At 40.2% G+C, this 20802-nt stretch overlaps 1 protein-coding gene across 4 annotated transcripts in view; it reads right to left on the reverse strand.

The window, feature by feature from the left end:
- Positions 1-20802, reverse strand: part of ATP10B (ATPase phospholipid transporting 10B (putative)) — a 311023-nt gene that overhangs the window by 96064 nt on the left and 194157 nt on the right. For all 4 annotated transcript variants that reach the window (XM_055325826.1, XM_055325828.1, XM_055325830.1 and 1 more), the window contains 2 exons: positions 6018-6312; positions 4836-5030 (listed from right to left, as the gene is read on the reverse strand). In XM_055325826.1, the coding sequence (XP_055181801.1) occupies positions 4836-5030; positions 6018-6292 (470 nt within the window). In that variant the 5' untranslated portion in view covers positions 6293-6312. The remainder of the gene's footprint in view (positions 1-4835; positions 5031-6017; positions 6313-20802) is intronic.

Here is a 20802-nt window from a genome sequence, read left to right on the forward strand (position 1 = left end):
TTGGAGCTGCTGCAGCCAGTCTTGGTTACCACATGTAGATATGAAGGTTGGAGCTGCTGCAGCCAGTCTTGCTGCCTGAGGGAAGTCTGCCTGAGGGTTCAGATGATACAGAGGGGACTGAATGAAAAGGACAGCTAAGTGCTATATCTAGAATGAAGACTCAACTATACCTAATCACCTGCCCATCTCAGAGCATTTGTAGTGACTGAAACCAACAACTCTATTTGTTGTTTAAATTTGAGTTGGGGGGATCCCTGCGTGGCTTAGTGGCTTAGTGCCTGTCTTCAGCCCAAGGCAAGATCCTGGAGACCTGGGATGGAGTCCCAAATTGGGCTCTCTGCATGGAGTCTGCTTCTCCCTCTGCCTGTGTCTCTGCCTCTCTCTGTGTGTGTGTCTCTCATGAATAAATAAAGAAAATCTTAAAAAAAAAATTTGAGTTGGTTTCTGCTGCTTACAGCAGAGAGTATTTCAACAGACACAACTGAGTTAAGCAAGATTCCATAGGTTACTTACAGAGGGTCCTCCCAGGACCTTTATTATGCTAATGTGCATTGTTAGATTCAAGAGAAACATCAAGTATGTCCTATTTTCCAAATTTATTTGGTTGTAGATTCTGTTCTTTCCCAGCCCATTTCATAGGACAAGATCTAGTCTGACTTCAAGGTTTATAAAAGTGGAAACTGAGATCCAGAGATTTAAACGACTTTTCTAAGGTATTATTAGTTAGTCACAGACTTGGGCCTAAAGTTTAGACCTACTGAATACCAGGCCTGTGTAACTTCAAAGTCACACCCATAGTGGAATTTTAGAAACAAAACAGGATTATAGGGGAAGAGAGGAAAAAATAAAACAAGAAATCAGAGAGGGAGACAAGTCTTATGTACTCTTAATGTAGGAAACAAACAGGGTTTCTGGAGGAGAGGAGATGGGGGACAAGGGTAACTGGGTGATGAACATTAAGGAGGGCATGTGATGTAATGAGCACTAGGCATTATATAAGACTGATGAATCACTACCTCTACCTCTGAAACCAATAATACATAATATGTAAACTTACTGAATTTAAATAAAAAACAAAACAAACAAAAGAAAACTAAAAAAACCAAGTCACACCCCATCCCTGCCCAAAGAGTGAGGTTCCCTCACTCAAGATGAATCTCAAAAGAAGAATCTAATTACTCTTTTGCAGACACTCCAGATTCCTTAGGACCAAATTATAAAGCAAAGTTTGCAAAATAGGGGCTTCCAGCAAAATAAGAACTTCAAGTCAAACAAAATAGGCATGAAGTATTTGAAAAAATTATAGCAGGTTATTTCATTTAAATATGAGGTTATTTCAAATAAAAGTATTAACTTCTAAGCTCCTTTAATAAAGTTCAGACAATCTGGCTATACTAGTCCTATATTGCCACATGCTAACCAGTTCTGCCTCCTGTACAAGAACACCAGTCCCCCTGTTTGCCACAGTGCCCACCATTCCCTATCTCATCTGGACTCTGATGTCGAGGATCAGCTCCCATTTATCAGTACACAGATAATATTGCTTTTCTCTTTGTATCTAGTCTCTCTGATTCATTCAATTACCTGCCTAGCCCTGTAGTCAATTATTTTGCTATATTGAAGAAGGTAAAATTCCCCAAATTGAAATGTTAATATATGTTAAAAATTTTTCCAAGGTTAAGTAAGTTTGGAATAACACTGAGCTAAGGATGGACAGATTTTTTTTACTGTACATCTTTTCTTAGTTCCCTCCTGGAACATGGGTTAAGAGGGCCAATGCATAATTTTTTGATCATAAGTGTCCTTTTTTTGGACACCACCCCTTTGTCATTATTTTTCCACTGAATATACTTTGGGAAATACTGCTACGATAGAACCTCTTATGTCGCTCACTGCCAGTGAACCTGTGGACCAAAGTCTCTTTTTGCTAGGATTGCTATCACCTTGGTTTTTCGCTGTTCTCTGGAAGCTATTTTGAGAACAGAACAACAGCCTAGCCTACATCAGACCAAATCCCACCTCAGGTCAGGATCAGGATCAAGATCAGATTAGGATCTGATCGACACTGGATCAGATCAGGATCTGATCGACACTGGATCAGATCAGGATCTGATCGACACTGACATTATCCCCAAAAACAGGCCCATAATTCTAGGAAGCATAGAGCTGAGGATTTCTGGCAGATAAAGGAGAATCAGATCAAGGTAATTGAGGTCCACACTCATTCTTCCCTAAAGAACCAGCTTCCTGGCTCACCATTGTGTGTCTTCTCTGAGAAACACAACAAAGGAGAAAAGTAGCAAGCAAAAAGTGATGGGGTTGACTGGTGACAGTCTCTTCAAAGAAAGCAACCTGACAATCATTTTCCCTATCTTTATGATTTTATTATTCAAAGTTGAGGAAAGACTAAATCTCATCTCTAGGTGTTCAGTGGGCTAACAACAATCAAAACAATTAGATTTAGCTGAAAACTCTCTCTCTGTCTCTCTCTCTGTCTCTCTGTCTGTCTGTCTGTCTCTCTCTCTCACACACACTCTCTCTCTCTCTCTCTCTTCAGAGAACTTTCTTAGACCTGTAATTATGGCCCTGCAAGCAAAGCCTCCAGAAGACATGTGATGCTGAGGGAGGGCATGGAGTTTTTCATAGAGATTCCCTGGAGACAAATGAGTCCTTTGCATTTGATGATCTCTTAGAAACCCTCTCATCAGCCAGCTCTAAGTTGGTTACCAGTTACCTTCCATTCTCCTGGGAAAGAGAACTCCTCCTTAGAAGAAAACTCCTAAATGGCTGCAGTACATATCTTGAAGCCAGCCCCTTTCATTCTAAGAGTGACCACAGTGACTACAGAACTTTACATGATAAAACAAGGCTCAGAGAAGTTGGGTCACCTCCCTAACATCATATGGTTAATGAGTGATTTGACCCAAGTAGTGTGTATCCAGTTTATCTAATAAAATGTTCTACTACTGCTCTCCTGAAAAACAGGGATGCCTCTTCCCTCCAAGAGTCTCCAAATATGCTCTAGTGTGCTTGTAGTCACACTGGACTAAGAATGGATAAGACTTTATACAAAACTCTTAAATGTTAAGTGAATTTGAACCACCAAAGGAAATGCCACATTAAGGCCTTCTAATTTTAATAAACAATGGATTCAAGGGGTGCTTGGGTGGATCAGTTGATTATGTGGGTTAAGTGTCAGATTCTTGGTTTTGGCTCAGATCATGATCTCAGGGTTGTAAGATCAGCCCCATCTCAGACTCCACACTCAGCACAGAGTCTGCTTGTCCCTCTCCCTCTTCCTGCTTGCACTCTCTCTCTCTCAAATAGATATATTAAAATATATATACAACAGATTCAAGCCTCCACTTTTTAAAATTTGGTTTTAGATAATAATTCTGACTGTAGAGAATTAAACAGCTTCACTGAAATAAAATGATGCTATCTCCCTACTCCATTCCCTCTATAAATAGTAGTAGTAGTAGTAGCAGCCCCAGAAAGATCAGATCTAGGCTCACAAGACTTCCCCATTGGGTTTTGCTTTACCTGATATAGATGAGACACTCCTGGTTATTGATCACTTTATCAGATTTGTATCTCCGGAGGTCTTCCCAAGCATCCTTGATGGCAGTGACTGCCAGAATGATACAGATAGGTATCATGCTCACCTCAGGCTGGAAAGCATTAACCACAGGCACAAAATTCAGAACCACAATGCCCAGAAAATAGAGATTGGCAAAACGGTGTAGCTGTTCAAAGATGTTCTTGGGTATGAAAGACAACACAGTGTACTTGCTGGTCTTAATTTGATTCCCACAGTAATGCCTGTTGGGATTCTCTTTGTAGGACCATCTTTCAAAGGACAAGTTGGAGATTACCACTCGTTTCTTGTCTTCTTTCCTTTTCTGTCTTTTCTTCCCTTCCTTTCTCATCTCTGCTCAATCCCGTCTCTTTAATTCTCATAGCAGGGCATGTGAGTTCCTTGTAAAAGAATTTTTTCCCTAATCAGTTCCATTGTTCAGCTGCTAGTGAGTCATGTCCCTGACATCTTTTACTTGCCTTCTCTGCTGGAAATTTCTCTCTTCTTTCAAAAGGAAAATTAAAAATAAGTAGCTGGTTTACAAACACCAGGTGAGAAATGACAAGGAAAAAGCTTGCGGAGAACAGGTGTGCACCTGCCAGTCCACTTCCTTCTACCTGTTGAGACTCCGCCTGTTGGAATGTAGACGTCACCAACGTGGATCTTCCTTTTCCACCCAGGCAGCCAAGGACAGTTGTGCCAACTCTAGGTCCTAAAGCCTACCTGGTTAAGTTTTAAAAACAAGGAGCCTCAGATGCTTTAAAAATAGTACACATTTTCGTGTTTGGGAGACATTGCCTGTCACTCTCCAAAGAGCTGCGCTTCAACGTGGTCTCTTGAGATGAACTAGTCAGTTCTAGAGTCAATTCTTGAGATTTCAACCCCACTGTTAATAATATAGCATTCTTATACTTAATAATTTGAGTGTTTACACATGTTAAATTAAGGTTTCTAAATCTCAGCGCTATTGACATTCTTTGTTGTGGAGGGCTGTCCTGTATATTGTAAGATGTTTAGCATCATCCTTCTGCCTTTATCCACTACATGTCATTGTCATATTCCTTCCCAATATGGCAGCCAAAAATGTCTCCAGACATTGTCAAATATTCACTGCTGGGAAAAACTGCCTCAGTTGAGAATCACTGAATTAAGTGAACTTAAGAAAACAAAATGAGAAGAGAGACCAATCCTTTGAAAAAGCTGATGAGTTTATATAACCTATTCTCAAGAAAGCAAACAGAAGGATGGTTTCTCTTACCTTTCATATATCCAGATGTTGGAGCAGTTGATCTCTCTATCAAAACGATGTCTCTTGAAGTCCTCCATGCCATCCTTGACCATGATGATGAATAGTACAATGGCCAATGGTAACATGGTGATTTCTCTGTGGAAAACTTCCATGGAGGGCATCCAGTTCAGAATCACCAGGAACAGAAAATAGAGGTTAGCCCATCTGGAAGGAGCAAGAAAAGTGTGAGTGAAAACCATGGGGAAGAAAATATACTCTCCACACTATTTCTTCCCTACTGTTGGCCCTTACCAACTAAAGTGACATTCTCTTTCAGTATCACTTTGAATTATGGTAAGGAATTTAAAGCCACATGCAGTTATATTCAAACTCTAACTGTTCACTAGTTTTGTGACTTTCTGGGGCTTGTTTCAACTTGTATAAAATGGGGATACTGCTACCTACTTTAAAGGACTCATAAATATTACAAAGGATAATATTTGTGACACACACAATAGAGGGCTCTCAATCATAGTAGTTGTTAAATGAATTATAGCTTGATATACAAATTTAGGATGATATCTAGGTAGATATTTTGCTTTATAATTAAAAGATGATCTTTCATGTACTAACTCAAAATTATGGCTTACATTTTTAGGTTTTCCAAGTGCATCTTTCTCCCTCTTGCTACTATGTCTTTGCACATGAAGGTTTGTTGGCAAGAACATTCCCTTGGCTCCCTTTCTGACTTTTGTTTTTACCCAGTTAATGCATTCTCTTCTTTCAGGTTATACTTCAATTGTCACTTCTCCTGGAAGTCTTTTCTGATTTTCTTAACAAGGGCAGATCTCTCTCTTATTCACTGTAAGATTACATATACCTCTCCGTGGAAGTATTTATCTAAGTTCTAATTTTACATCAGTTTACAGAATTCTTAAAATTAAATCTGTTTCTTTTACTAGAAAGTATAGTCAGGACTATCTCTCTCTCTTTTTTTTCCCTCATGTATCTCTAGCAGCTAACACATGCCCTAACACAGATTAGAATCTGCTATTTATTGAATGAATGAATGAGCAAATGAATGACAAGTCTTTTCAAGATATATGCATTTAGATATTAAAGGATAGGTGGCCCAGAGGGCAACATCTTTGTCCAGAAATACTGGCAAAAACTTGGTTAAAGCACATATTATTTAGCTAAGTGGTTGTGTACCTATGAAACTGCTCAAAGAGATTCTGCGGCAGGAAGGTGAGGAAGGTATATTTGGCTGTGCAGATTCTGTTGCCGGAGTATCTCCTGGAGACCTCTGCCCAATCTTGGTGGCACATGCTGTTGTTGGGGAACACGATCCGCTGCTGTGTCAGGTTGTAGCTTTGCCTCCTCTTCTCTTGGGACAACAGTGGTGTGGCTTCTGATGGAGACTGAGGGAGCACATCTCTGACTCGCCATTGCCACCGGTGCCAAGATGAGTCCACTGAAAGAGCCATTTCTGGCAGTAAGTTATGATCTGAAAACAGACACATGTAGTTGCCATGGTCAGAAGTAAATATGTGGTATACTGGCTTACCACTTGTCCACTCATCCATCCAAGATAGATTCTGGGATACAAAGTCAGAAAAATAGGTTCAATCCCAGAAACCATATGTTCAAGAATGAGAGACATAAAGCAAATAATCATATAAATACACAAAAAGCACCATGATAAGCACCATGAAAGCATTTAAGATACAGGGAGGGTGCTGATGACCTTGTTGGACCTATCAGGAAAAGTATGGCCCTGTGGGCTATGGCCCTAGAGGTCAGAATGAGATCTCTATCTTCCTAACATTGGGCTGTCCCTCTCTTTCATGGTCTTCAGTGTCCTCACTGTACTATGAGGAAAACTAATCTTATTCTAATTTTTTCACAAACTTTTTAAGGAATGAATTACATAGTACATAAAAGTATGCTGAGCCATGTCTTAAAGGGAAAGGTGTTTTCTAGCTCTAAAATTTTCTGGGAGGAGGGGCAAGACGGCGGAAGAGTAGGGTCCCCAAATCACCTGTCCCCACCAAATTACCTAGATAACCTTCAAATCATCCTGAAAATCTACGAATTCGGCCTGAGATTTAAGAGAGACCAGCTGAAACGCTACAGTGAGAAGAGTTCGCGCTTCTATCAAGGTAGGAAGACGGGGAAAAAGAAATAAAGGAACAAAAGGCCTCCGAGGGGGAGGGGCCCCGCGAGGAGCCGCGCTGAGGCCGGGGCGAGTGTCCCCAGGACAGGAGAGCCCCGTCCCGGAGGAGCAGGAGCTGCACCAACCTTCCCGGGCGGAAAGGGGCTCGCAGGGAGTTGGAGCAGGACCCAGGAGGGCGGGGATGCCCTCGGGCTCCCGGGGACACTAACAGACACCTGCGCCCCGGGAGAGTGCGCCGAGCTCCCTAAGGGCTGCAGCGCGCACGGCGGGGCCGGAGCAGCTCGGAGGGGCTCGGGCGGCGGCTCCGCGGAGGGGGCTGCGGGGCGGGAGCGCGAATCCAACAGCGCAGGCCCCGGAGCACAGGGCGCCGGGACACAGCCCAGGATCCGGCCTCCCCCGGGACAGGCAGAGGCCGGGAGGGCCCAGGACAGCGAGGACGCTCCTGCCCCGAGCTGAGCAGATCAGCGGCCCCGCCCCGGAGCCTCCAGGCCCTGCGGACGGAGAGCCCCGGAGCTATGCGGAGGCTGAATCCAGGCTTCCAGAGCTGCCACAGCCACTGCGGCTGTTCCTCCTGGGGCCTCACGGGGTAAACAACCCCCACTGAGCCCTGGAGCAGGCAGGGGCAGAGCAGCTCCCCCAAGTGCTAACACCTGAGAATCAGCACAGCAGGCCCCTCCCCCAGAAGACCAGCTGGACGGACCAGTTCCAGGGGAAGTCAAGGGACTTAAAGTCTACAGAATCAGAAGATACTCCCCCGTGGTTTTTTTGTTTTGTTTTGTTTTTGTTTTTTGTTTTTTTGTTTTGTTTTGTTTTTGTTTGTTAGTTTTTTTTTTGCTTTTTGATTTGTTTCCTTCCCCCACCCTTTTCCCCTTTCTTTCTTTTTCTTTCTCTTTTTCTTCTTTTTTTTCTTTTTTTCTTCCTTTTTTCTTTTTTCTTTTTCTCTTTTCTATCCTTCTTTCTCTCCTCTCTTTTTCTCCTTTTCCCAATACAACTTGCTTTTGGCCACTCTGCACTGAGCAAAATGACTAGAAGGAAAACCTCACCTCAAAAGAAAGAATCAGAAACAGCCCTCTCTCCCACAGAGTTACAAAATCTGGATTACACTTCAATGTCAGAAAGCCAATTCAGAAGCACAATTATACAGCTACTGGTGGCTTTAGAAAAAGGCATAAAGGACTCAAGAGACTTCATGACTGCAGAATTTAGAGCTAATCAGGCAGAAATTAAAAATCAATTGAATGAGATGCAATCCAAACTAGAAGTCCTAACAACGAGGGTTAACGAGGTGGAAGAACGAGTGAGTGACATAGAAGACAAGTTGATGGCAAAGAGGGAAACTGAGGAAAAAAGAGACAAACAATTAAAAGACCATGAAGATAGATTAAGGGAAATTAACGACAGCCTGAGGAAGAAAAACCTACATTTAATTGGGGTTCCCGAGGGCGCCGAAAGGGACAGAGGGCCAGAATATGTATTTGAACAAATCCTAGCTGAAAACTTTCCTAATCTGGGAAGGGAAACAGGCATTCAGATCCAGGAAATAGAGAGATCCCCCCCTAAAATCAATAAAAACCGTCCAACACCTCGACATTTAATAGTGAAGCTTGCAAATTCCAAAGATAAAGAGAAGATCCTTAAAGCAGCAAGAGACAAGAAGTCCCTGACTTTCATGGGGAGGAATATTAGGGTAACAGCAGACCTCTCCACAGAGACGTGGCAGGCCAGAAAGGGCTGGCAGGATGTATTCAGGGTCCTAAATGAGAAGAACATGCAACCAAAAATACTTTATCCAGCAAGGCTCTCATTCAAAATGGAAGGAGAGATAAAGAGCTTCCAAGACAGGCAGGAACTGAAAGAATATGTGACCTCCAAACCAGCTCTGCAAGAAATTTTAAGGAGGACTCTTAAAATTCCCCTTTAAGAAGAAGTTCAATGGAACAATCCACAAAAACAAGGACTGTATAGATATCATGATGACACTAAACTCATATCTGTCAATAGTAACTCTGAACGTGAATGGGCTTAATGACCCCATCAAAAGGCGCAGGGTTTCAGACTGGATAAAAAAGCAGGACCCATCTATTTGCTGTCTACAAGAGACTCACTTTAGACAGAAGGACACCTACAACCTGAAAATAAAAGGTTGGAGAACCATTTACCATTCGAATGGTCCTCAAAAGAAAGCAGGGGTAGCCATCCTTATATCAGATAAACTAAAATTTACCCCGAAGTCTGTAGTGACATATGAAGAGGGACACTATATCATACTTAAAGGATCTATCCAACAAGAGGACTTAACAATCCTCAATATATATGCCCCGAATGTGGGAGCTGCCAAATATTTAAATCAATTAATAACCAAAGTGAAGAAATACTTAGATAATAATACACTTATACTTGGTGACTTCAGTCTAGCTCTTTCTACCCTCGATAGGTCTTCTAAGCACAACATCTCCAAAGAAACGAGAGCTTTAAATGATACACTGGACCAGATAGATTTCACAGATATATACAGAACTTTACATCCAAACTCAACTGAATACACATTCTTCTCAAGTGCACATGGAACTTTCTCCAGAATAGACCACATACTGGGTCACAGATCGGGTCTGAACCGATACCAAAAGATTGGGATCGTCCCCTGCATATTCTCAGACCATAATGCCTTGAAATTAGAACTAAATCACAACAAGAAATTTGGAAGGACCTCAAACACGTGGAGGTTAAGGACCATCCTGCTCTAAGATGAAAGGGTCATTCAGGAAATTAAGGAAGAATTAAAAAGATCCATGGAAACTAATGAGAATTAAGATACAACCGTTCAAAATCTTTGGGATGCAGCAAAAGCAGTCCTAAGGGGGAAATACATCGCAATACAAGCATCCATTCAAAAACTAGAAAGAACTCAAATACAAAAGCTAACCTTACACATAAAGGAGCTAGAGAAAAAACAGCAAATAGGTCCTACACCCAGGAGAAGAAGAGAGTTAATAAAGATTTGAGCAGAACTCAACGAAATCGAGACCAGAAGAACTGTGGAACAGATCAACAGAACCAGGAGTTGGTTCTTTGAAGAATTAATAAGATAGATAAACCATTAGCCAGCCTTATTAAAAAGAAGAGAGAGAAGACTCAAATTAATAAAATCATGAATGAGAAAGGAGAGATCACTACCAACACCAAGGAAATACAAACAATTTTAAAAACATATTATGAACAGCTCTACGCCAATAAATTAGGCAATCTAGAAGAAATGGACGCATTCCTGGAAAGCCACAAACTACCAAAACTGGAACAGGAAGAAATAGAAAACCTGAACAGGCCAATAACCAGGGAGGAAATTGAAGAAGTCATCAAAAACCTCCCAAGACTCAAAAGTCCAGGGCCAGATGGCTTCCCAGGGGAATTCTATCAAACGTTTAAAGAAGAAACCATACCTATTCTCCTAAAGCTGTTTGGAAAGATAGAAAGAGACGGAGTACTTCCAAATTCGTTCTATGAGGCCAGCATCACCTTAATTCCAAAACCAGACAAAGACTCCACCAAAAAGGAGAATTATAGACCAATATCCCTGATGAACATGGATGCAAAAATTCTCAACAAGATACTAGCCAATAGGATCCAACAGTACATTAAGAAAATTATTCACCATGACCAAGTAGGATTTATCCCCGGGACACAAGACTGGTTCAACACCCTTAAAACAATCAATGTGATTCATCATATCAGCAAGAGAAAAGCCAAGAACCATATGATCCTCTCATTAGATGCAGAGAAAGCCTTTGACAAAATACAGCATCCATTTCTGATCAAAACTCTTCAGAGTGTAGGGATAGAGGGAACATTCCTCAACATCTTAAAAGCCATCTACGAAAAGCCCACAGCAAATATCATTCTCAATGGGGAAGCACTGGGAGCCTTTCCCCTAAGATCAGGAACAAGACAAGGATGTCCACTCTCACGACTGCTATTCAACATAGTACTGGAAGTCCTAGCCTCAGCAATCAGACAACAAAAAGACATTAAAGGCATTCAAATTAGCAAAGAAGAAGTCAAACTGTCCCTCTTCACCGATGACATGATACTGTACATAGAAAACCCCAAAGTCTCCACCCCAAGATTGCTAGAACTCATACAGCAATTTGGTAGCGTGGCAGGATACAAAATCAATGCCCAGAAATCAGTGGCATTTCTATACACTAACAATGTGACTGAAGAAAGAGAAATTAAGGAGTCAATCCCATTTACAATTGCACCCAAAAGCGTAAGATACCTAGTAGTAAACCTAACCAAAGAGGTAAAGGATCTATACCCTAAAAACTATAGAACACTTCTGAAAGAAATTGAGGAAGACACAAAGAGACGGAAAAATATTCCATGCTCATGGATTGGAAGAATGAATATTGTGAAAATGTCAATGTTACCCAGAGCAGTATACACGTTTAATGCAATCCCTATCAAAATACCATGGACTTTCTTCAGAGAGTTAGAACAAATTATTTTAAGATTTGTGTGGAATCAGCAAAGACCCCGAATAGCCAGGGGAATTTTAAAAAAGAAAACAATATCTGGGGGCATCACAATGCCAGATTTCAGGTTGTACTACAAAGCTGTGGTCATCAAGACAGTGTGGTACTAAAAAAAAAAAAAGACAGTGTGGTACTGGCACAAAAACAGACACATAGATCAATGGAACAGAATAGAGAACCCAGAAATGGACCCTGAACTTTATGGTCAACTAATATTCGACAAAGGAGGAAAGACGATCCACTGGAAGAAAGACAGTCTCTTCAATAAATGGTGCTGGGAAAATTGGACATCCACATGCAGAAGAATGAAACTAGACCACTCTCTTGCACCATACACAAAGATAAACTCAAAATGGATGACAGATCTAAATGTGAGACAAGATTCCATCAAAATCCTAGAGGAGAACACAGGCAACACCCTTTTTGAACTCGGCCACAGTAACTTCTGGCAAGATACATCCACGAAGGCAAAAGAAACAAAAGCAAAAATGAACTATTGGGACTTCATCAAGATAAGAAGCTTTTGCACAGCAAAGGATACAGTCAACAAAACTCAAAGACAACCTACAGAATGGGAGAAGATATTTGCAAATGACCTATCAGATAAAGGGCTACTATCTATAAAGAATTTATTAAACTCAACATCCAAGAAACAAACAATCCAATCTTGAAATGGGCAAAAGACATGAACAGAAATCTCACAGAGGAAGACATAGACATGGCCAACATGCACATGAGAAAATGCTCTGCATCACTTGCCATCAGGGAAATACAAATCAAAACCACAATGAGATCCCACCTCACACCAGTGAGAATGGGGAAAATTAACAAGGCAGGAAACCACAAATGTTGGAGAGGATGCGGAGAAAAGGGGAACCCTTCTGCACTGTGGTGGGAATGTGAACTGGTGCAGCCACTCTGGAAAACTGTGTGGACGTTCCTCAAAGAGTTAAAAATAGACCTGCCCTACCACCCAGCAATTGCACTGTTGGGGATTTACCCCAAAGATACAGATGCAGTGAATCGCCGGGACACCTGCACCCCGATATTTCTAGCAGCCATGTCCACAATAGCCAAACTGTGGAAGGAGCCTCGGTGTCCATCGAAAGATGAATGGATAAAGAAGATGTGGTTTATGTATACAATGGAATATTACTCAGCCATTAGAAATGACAAATACCCACCATTTGCTTCAACGTGGATGGAACTGGAGGGTATAATGCTGAGTGAAGTAAGTCAATCGGAGAAGGACAAACAGTGTATGTTCTCATTCATTTGGGGAATATAAACAATAGTGAAAGGGAATATAAGGGAAGGGAGAAGAAATGTGTGGGAAATATCAGAGAGGGAGACAGAACATAAAGACTCCTAACTCTGGGAAACGAACTAGGGGTGGTAGAAGGGGAGGAGGGTGGGGGGTGGGAGTGAATGGGTGACGGGCACTGGGGGTTATTCTGTATGTTGGTAAATTGAACACCAATAAAAAATAAATTAAACAAAATTAAAAATTAAAAAAAATTTTCTGGTACTGATATTTTGGGGAACCTCATTTGTGGTCAGAACCTCAAATGAGAGTTATAGGTGGGAAAGAGGAGACAGTTTCTTTCCTAGGAAACTTTGGCCTGAGGTGACTGGGCCATACAGAATGTCATTCTATGTACACTTTTTTTTTCTTTTTCAGTGTGGTTGACTGGGGGTGAAGGTGGGAGACCCCTTCCTTCCTCTCCAACTCCATTTAGTAGTTTCTGAAACTGAGCACTTATTCAGATAATCCTCCTAGATGGTGGACCAACACTACGTTTTCTAGGATATTCCAGTTCTTGAGCTCTTTTAATGGAACCTATAAGAAAGCCTTCAAGTTTCCTTCTGGCCATTCTTGCTTAAAGACCCTGAAGGATATTCAAATACATTCTTTGTAAGAAGTTGTATGTGATGAGGGTTCTCACTTCGTAGGCTCACAGGATAATTTTCTTTTGAATAAATGGACGAATGAACGTCAGGTTTTATTAATCTTACAATGAGAAAGCTCACCTGTCATTGAAAATATGATTCTTTAAAGAGAAAAAGTTCCATTTCTAGTTTAAATGTTAACATTTTACCTTCTGATGCCCATATGATCTGACCCTTATCATAATTCCCCTCATGAGTTTAATCAATCCAAATGATTTTCAATCCAGAAGAGCTCTTCAGAGTCTTAAGTGAACCCTTGTAGCAAGCATGAAAAAATAAATGCAATTACTGATGCCCATCATAATGTGGCCAAAAGCAATATTATGACATATGGTAAGCTAGAAATAATATTACATATTTTCTTTCTCATTATAAAAAATGTCCCTTTCATGGATTTTTTTATTATTATAAAAGAAAAAGAAATGAAAAGATAATTCATGAATAGAGTTGAAAATGCAAATGAGAAATCTTGCTGTGGCTAATGCCATGCATATCAGACTTCTCTTAACTGAAGGTAATAAGGATTTCATAAAGGAAGATTGGATTGATATGGCAGAAGCAGGTATTTTAGGTGGGGTGGATTAAAAAGTCCATTATTTATATCACATCCTTTGCTTTTCTTTATTAACATTGTAAAATAAGCTTTCTTAAAAATAAAGCAGATGTCAAATGGATGCCAAACAAGTGAACTTAAATTTGATGAGGATCCAAATATTTCTATAGTTCCAAGGTATCTTCCCCCAAATTATTAATTACAATGCCAAAAAAAGAATCATTGCAGTAAAGGCAGACACCACCTTACCCAAGACATTAAAGCAAAATCACCAACATGGTATAACCTGACATTCTGTACCTCCTGTTATGATGAACCAAGGACATGGCATCATTTCCATGGTAGTCACAAGGAAATATTGAAAAGCCTCAAACTGGGGATTATTTTACAAAATAATTAATTTATGTCAAAGGTGTTAAATATTAAAAGTCAAAGAAAGGCAGGCAAGCTTTCTGACTAAAAGATATGATAAGTAAATGTAATGTGTGATCTTGGGCTGGTTCCTGGCCTGGGGGGAGATAAAATAGGCATAAAGGACATAAATAGACAATTCATAACATTTAAAAATGATTTCAGGACTAGTAATAGTATTTTAATAATGTCAAATTTCCCCATTATAATAATTATATTGTGATTATAAATGAAAATGTTCTTGTTCCTAGGAAATTCACCCTAAAGTAGTTATGGGTAAATGGGCAAGATGTTTCAATGGTTCAGAAAATAATGTATGCATGTTTGTATATGTGTGTGTATATGTATACCTGTATATGTATACTAGGTTGGAAGGTTGTGCAGGGACGTTCCAGGCAGAAGAACTGGTTCTAGAAACAAAGTTCATAGGCATGCCCTGTAGAATACATGAAGTGAGAGACAAAGAACAGCGAAAGTTGATGCTGGAGGGACAGACAAGGACCAGCTGGCCTTGTTAAGGCTGTTATGCTGAGAGTAGAAAGGAAGAACTTTAGGCAGGGTAAACACCTGACCAGGGTTGTGGATCCCAGGCTTTATTTTGGCTAAAGCACACAAGAATGGGCTGGGTGGGGCCAGGAGAGGATAGGAAGGCAGCTCCTTAACCCAATGCTTCCTCTTTCTTCCAAGTAAGTTACTTCTTTCCAAAAGTAGAACAAGAAACAAAGGGGGATTGTGTATTCCTTTTATCTGAGGTGTGGTTTATTACTGCTTGCCTAAAGGGAGGGGCATGTCTGAAGCAACTCTACAGGGTCCATCCAGTTACAAAGTTTTTCTAATTTTCTGAAATGGAACCTCTCATTAACAATAAACTTGAGAAGTTTCTGGTTTTATTAAATCACACTCAGATCCTTATGGCTTGAAGTAGTAATGCTTTCTAGCACCACTATCATTTTCACCTGGGCAGAATGTCCTCTAGATGGTGGGGGGTATATTTCTATTTGGTGGACCAAATATTTCTATTTTGGTGGCTAATAGCCTAACATACTGAGTTAATTACAATTTACTGAGAAATCCTGTTCTTGTTCCCTGATTTTCTCCATCTTGCCTGGCCCATATTCCAATTAGCCCCAGTTCTTTTCATTTTTTATTTTAATGAACCAAGTAAACCCCATATTTAGCAAATTCAAGTTTCACTGTTGGGGTCAACCAACCAGTCATTCACTGAACCAAAAAATATTTGTTTTGTACTAAGTGAGTAAAACTTACACATCCATCTCTTTTCTTCTGGAGCTTGCACTCTAGTGAGGTTGACAGATGCCAAACACATACTCAAATAAATAAATATAAAGTTGACCCTTGAACAACATGGGTTTGAACCACATGTGTATGCTTATATGTGGATTTTTTTGATACAACATAGTACTGTAAATGTATTTATAAATACATACTGTAAAAATCATATCATGATTTTTTAAAGATTTTAATTATTTATTCATGAGAGACAGAGAGAGAGAGGCAGAGACACAGGCAGAGGGAGGAGCAGGCTCCATGCAGGCAACCCAATGCGGAACTTGATCCCAGGACCCCAGGATAACAACCTGAGCGGAAGGCAGACGTTCAACCACTGGGCCACCCAGGTGCCCCTCTCTTATGATTTTTTTTTAAAATTTTTATTTATTTTTATTTATTTATGATAGTCACAGAGAGAGAGAGAGAGAGAGAGAGAGAGAGAGAGACATAGGCAGAGGGAGAAGCAGGCTCCGTGCACCGGGAACCCAACGTGGGATTTGATCCCGAGTCTCCAGGATCGCGCCCTGGGCCAAAGGCAGGCGCTAAACCGCTGCACCACCCAGGGATCCCTCTTATGATTTTTTAAATAAGTTTTCTTTCTTTTTTTTAAGATTTTATTTATTTATTCATGAGAGACACACAGAGAGAGCCAGAGACACAGGCAGAGGGAGAAGAAGCAGGCTCCATGCAGTCCCGATGCGGGACTCCATCCCTGTAATCTGGGATCATGCCCTGAGCCAAAGACAAATGCTCAACCGCTGAACCACCCAGGTGTCCCAATAACATTTTTTTTTCTCCAGCTTATTTCATTGTAAGAATACAATATGTAATACATATAACATAAAAAATATGTGCTAATTGACTATGTTTCCAAAAGGTTTCTAGTCTACAATAGATTATTAATGGTTAAGTTTTGGAGTCAAAAGTTATACGTGGATTTTTGACTGGGTGTGATGCCTGTCTCCCTAACCCACACACTCTTCAGGAGTCAACTGTGTATTCACCAACCATGGTAAGTGCCACAAAGGAGAACAGGGCATTACTGAGGGATGTGACCTTGTCTCTGATCAGGGGGATGAATGAGAGGCAACTGTATGGAATAAGTGTGTTTGTGGTGTGTGTGTGTGTGTGTGTGACTGGAAGTAAGAGTATCCTAGGAAGAAGCCACATTTGCAAGTGTCCAGTGGCTAGAGCAAATATTGATTTTAAAAATTGCAAGAAAATTCAAGTTAAGGCTAGTAAACAGTAATAAGTGGAGACGAGAGAATTATTTTCCCTTCATGTCCAGTTCTTTAAGAATTATATCAGTTAGGCAGGATCATGAAGGAAAAAAACAACCCTATAAAATTAAATGTATTCTACACTTAGATTCTTGATAAGCAGCACACTATCTTGATACTAGAATTAATTAGAATCTAAGAAACTTTGGCCTTCAATAAACTACAGGGGTTTTTAAAAGACATTCTACCCTGAGTGCTACAAAATGTGTAAATCTCATAAAATAATTTCCTCTTAGACATGTAGTTAACAAACAATAGCTACCTTAAAATAATCAGGGTTAGTATGTCCTTAATCAATTATATCAGTTTTCCCCAAAATGCAATCATTCTTGAATCACCTTTCCAATTTTTCCGTACTCAAAGGTCATTTGTTTTATTAAGTGCAAGTCATCTCACTGTTTAAAAGCTTAAAAACTGACTAACACTGATATAACGTTGACTATAACAATGGTATAATATTGATATCTGAAATTAGGGGTTTGATATATATTATTTTTTCAAGACACTAACATGGACCTACTTTTATTGAAATAAAAATGGTTGGCTCATTATCACAACGTTGTCCTAGACCTTCTATATCTCTCTTTGCTATTCTGAGAACCAGGTTCAGAAACATCACCAATTATAGAGAAAGTGTCAGTCATTTCCATCATTTGATGCTTATCTACTAATACAAGAAAGGCTGCTAATATGTTTTGCAAGTTTTTTGTTTCCCAAAGAAGTGTCAAAACAACAAAGGCAGCAGCAACAAAAGGTTTTTCATCAATCCTAAATTAAATAAAAAATCCAAAGAACCTGATTCCTATCCATTCTCTGAGATCAAGGAAAGATTTGTAATACAACAAGCTTATTACCAATTCCCTATTCATTTTGTTTTTTCCCACTTATTCTGATTGGATTTGCTTTAGGAAATTACTTTTAAATAGTAGTCTTCTACCTATTTTACTTATACCCATTTTACAGATGGAGAAACAACAGTAAGGGGAATAGAATAATACCTCTCTGGAAACTCCTTCCTCCCCCCTTTCAGAAAAACCTCTATGTGTTAGAATCCAAGATGTACTTTTTTCTTCACATTTTAATATTTTGAACCTAGGATATGTCACATAATTGATATGGTAATATTTCTTTTTTTCTTTCTACCCTCACAACATATTCATTTTTTAAAAAAGATTTATTTGTTCATGAGAGACACAGGCAGAGGGTGAAGCAGGCTCCATGCAGAGAACCCCATGTGGGACTCGATCCCAGGACCACAGGATCACGACCTGAGCCAAAGTCAGATGCTCAACCACTGAGCCCCCCAGGTGTCCCTCACAACATATTAAATTGATGACATTTTAGATTCAAGGCAACGTGTTTAGTTGCAGGCCACAAAACAGAAATCCCAGTTTGAAAGCCCCTTACTAGGGCTTCCAGTTCTGGAATCTGCCTGGGAAAGTTTGGTAAGGCATTCTTGGGGAAAGGAATGGCCAGCCCAAGGGGAGACCTTATTCTTCAGTGGAATTCAGAGAGGCTAGAAGCTAGAGCATCAGAGCCTTCATTTGCCTTGTACTCAGCTATGGGATTCTACATACAGCTGCTTTGTGCAATCAGTTCTTGTAAGCACCAGCAAGTGCTATGTCCTTCCCGATGGGAAGAGTAAGAGCTGTGATTGTGCCTCATTCACAGGCTACAAAACGTGTCCTATAATTAGGATGCCAGATGCTGACTTCCTCCAGAGAGAAAGAAATATTGAATAAGAAATGTGCCTGAGGCCCCGGCACAGGGTAGGGTGTGGATTGTGGGTTTGGAGGCTGGTGAGAGTGGGGACCAGTGTGAAAGGGGAAGGCAGAGTGAGAAAGAAAAGCAATCACCTTGAATGAAATTAATTAGAAGGATGTACTTCTGTAGAAGATAATGACAACACATGACAAACGAAATCCTACAGAATGGGTTGTTGTGGAAGTGATCAGAGGGTAGATCTTTACAGAACTCAATCATCAATAGCATACCACACTCAGTCTCCATCACTAGTCTTTTTTGTGAATGCGATTTACCCTGATTTTTTCTTAGCATCTTGGTCCGTAAAAGCCTTACTCCAACGGATTTTCAAGGACAGCAATTGTTTCTTAAACAGATGAAAAGAAAGTTCTATGGTCTGCTATGTTATACTTCATTACTTCTTTGTATAGTTTAGGGCATCACCAGGTACCTACCAGGTACTGGTCTCACACTAGGTGTACTTGAAGCTCAGACCTCTCTCATGGGTTTTGGTCAAAAGTATCCCACTGCTTCTTTGCCATCTTCTCTTCTTTTCTAGATATCACAGCTTTAACGTTTCTAAAGCTTTGGATTCTCTCCAAAATTCACTTTGGTTCCAGTAGCCCCCATTTCTATGAACAGCATCTCCCTTTACCTGAATGACCTGGAAGTTATTTTTTATTTCTTTTTTTGCTACAATCTAATTTTTAAATTTATTTAACATCAATTAATTAACACGTAGTGTATTATTAGTTTCAGAGATAGAGTTTAGTGATTCATCAGTTGCATATAACACCCAGTGCTCATCACATCACGTGCCCTCCTTAATGCCATCACCCAGTTACCCCACCCTTCCATCCACCTCCCTTTCAGCAACCTTCAGTTTATTTCCTATAATTAAGAGTCTCTTCTGGTTTGTCTCCCTCTCTGATTTCTTTTTATTATATTTTTCCCTCCCTTCCCCTATGCTCACCTGTTTTGTTTCTTAAATTCCACATGACTGAAATTTTATATTTGTCTTTCTCTGACTTATTTCACTTAGCATAATACCTTGTAGTTCATCCATGTCATTGCAAATGGTAAGATTTCACTTTTTTTTTGATATGAACAGGCAATCTATTTTTAAATTCTACCCATTTTCACCTTCTAAATATTTTTCAAATACAGCTGCTTCTCAACATTTCTACTGCTTCCTTCCAATCTAATAAAAGACATTATCATATCTTGTATAGACAACTGCACAGACTTCCATCAGGTTCCTCCATCCTTGCTTGCTCCCTTTCCAACCTAGTTTCCCCATAACAGCCAAAGTTATTTTCCAAAGTGCAAATCAGATCATGTCAGGTCTCTTCTTAATATTCTCAATGATAATGTTATTTTCATATAAAACCCAGACTTCTCACTATGGCCTACATGACACTTCATGTAACCCAGCTCCTACCTACCTCTTTTCTTCTTACTCAATATTCTCAAATACTCCAAGCATTCTCTTTTTCTCTGCTACCCCTGCCTACCTCCACCCTATATGTGCATGCATGCACATGTGTGAGAATCTAGGTGGTTAGTAGTTCCTCTCCCTTGAAGGCCCTTTCTTCATGCTTTGCCTAGTGTCCTAGTCAGGTGAGGCTATAGTCCAGGCTGAGACAAAGCCCCAAATCTCAGTGGCTTAGTACAACATATGAAAAGTTTGCAGCTCCAAAGTAACTCTTCTCAATCCATTGGCTCAGGGGGCCGAATTCCCTTTGCCTCATTATCTCAACATGTGGTTTTAAATAGAGCCATAATAGGGAGGTAGAAGTGAACTACATTACTTTGCTCATAGTCAAATGAGCATAGCCAGAATCAGCCATATGGTCTAACCTCAGCTACAAGGGAGGCTGAGCTATGTGGGGAATACAGAATCTTTGGTGAGTTTTGGTGGTCTCTGCACATCCTAGATTAAATGACATTTCTCTGTAGAATTGGGTGTAGGATTAATCCAATGCAGTGCAGCAGTTAGGATGTAGTCAGACCTGTCGTTATTTCATGTCAGCTGAAGAAAGGGATCCTAGACTTTCTAAAGACT

The sequence above is a fragment of the Nyctereutes procyonoides genome, unplaced genomic scaffold (genome assembly GCF_905146905.1).
Source record: "Nyctereutes procyonoides isolate TBG_1078 unplaced genomic scaffold, NYPRO_anot_genome, whole genome shotgun sequence".
Lineage (NCBI taxonomy): Eukaryota > Metazoa > Chordata > Mammalia > Carnivora > Canidae > Nyctereutes > Nyctereutes procyonoides.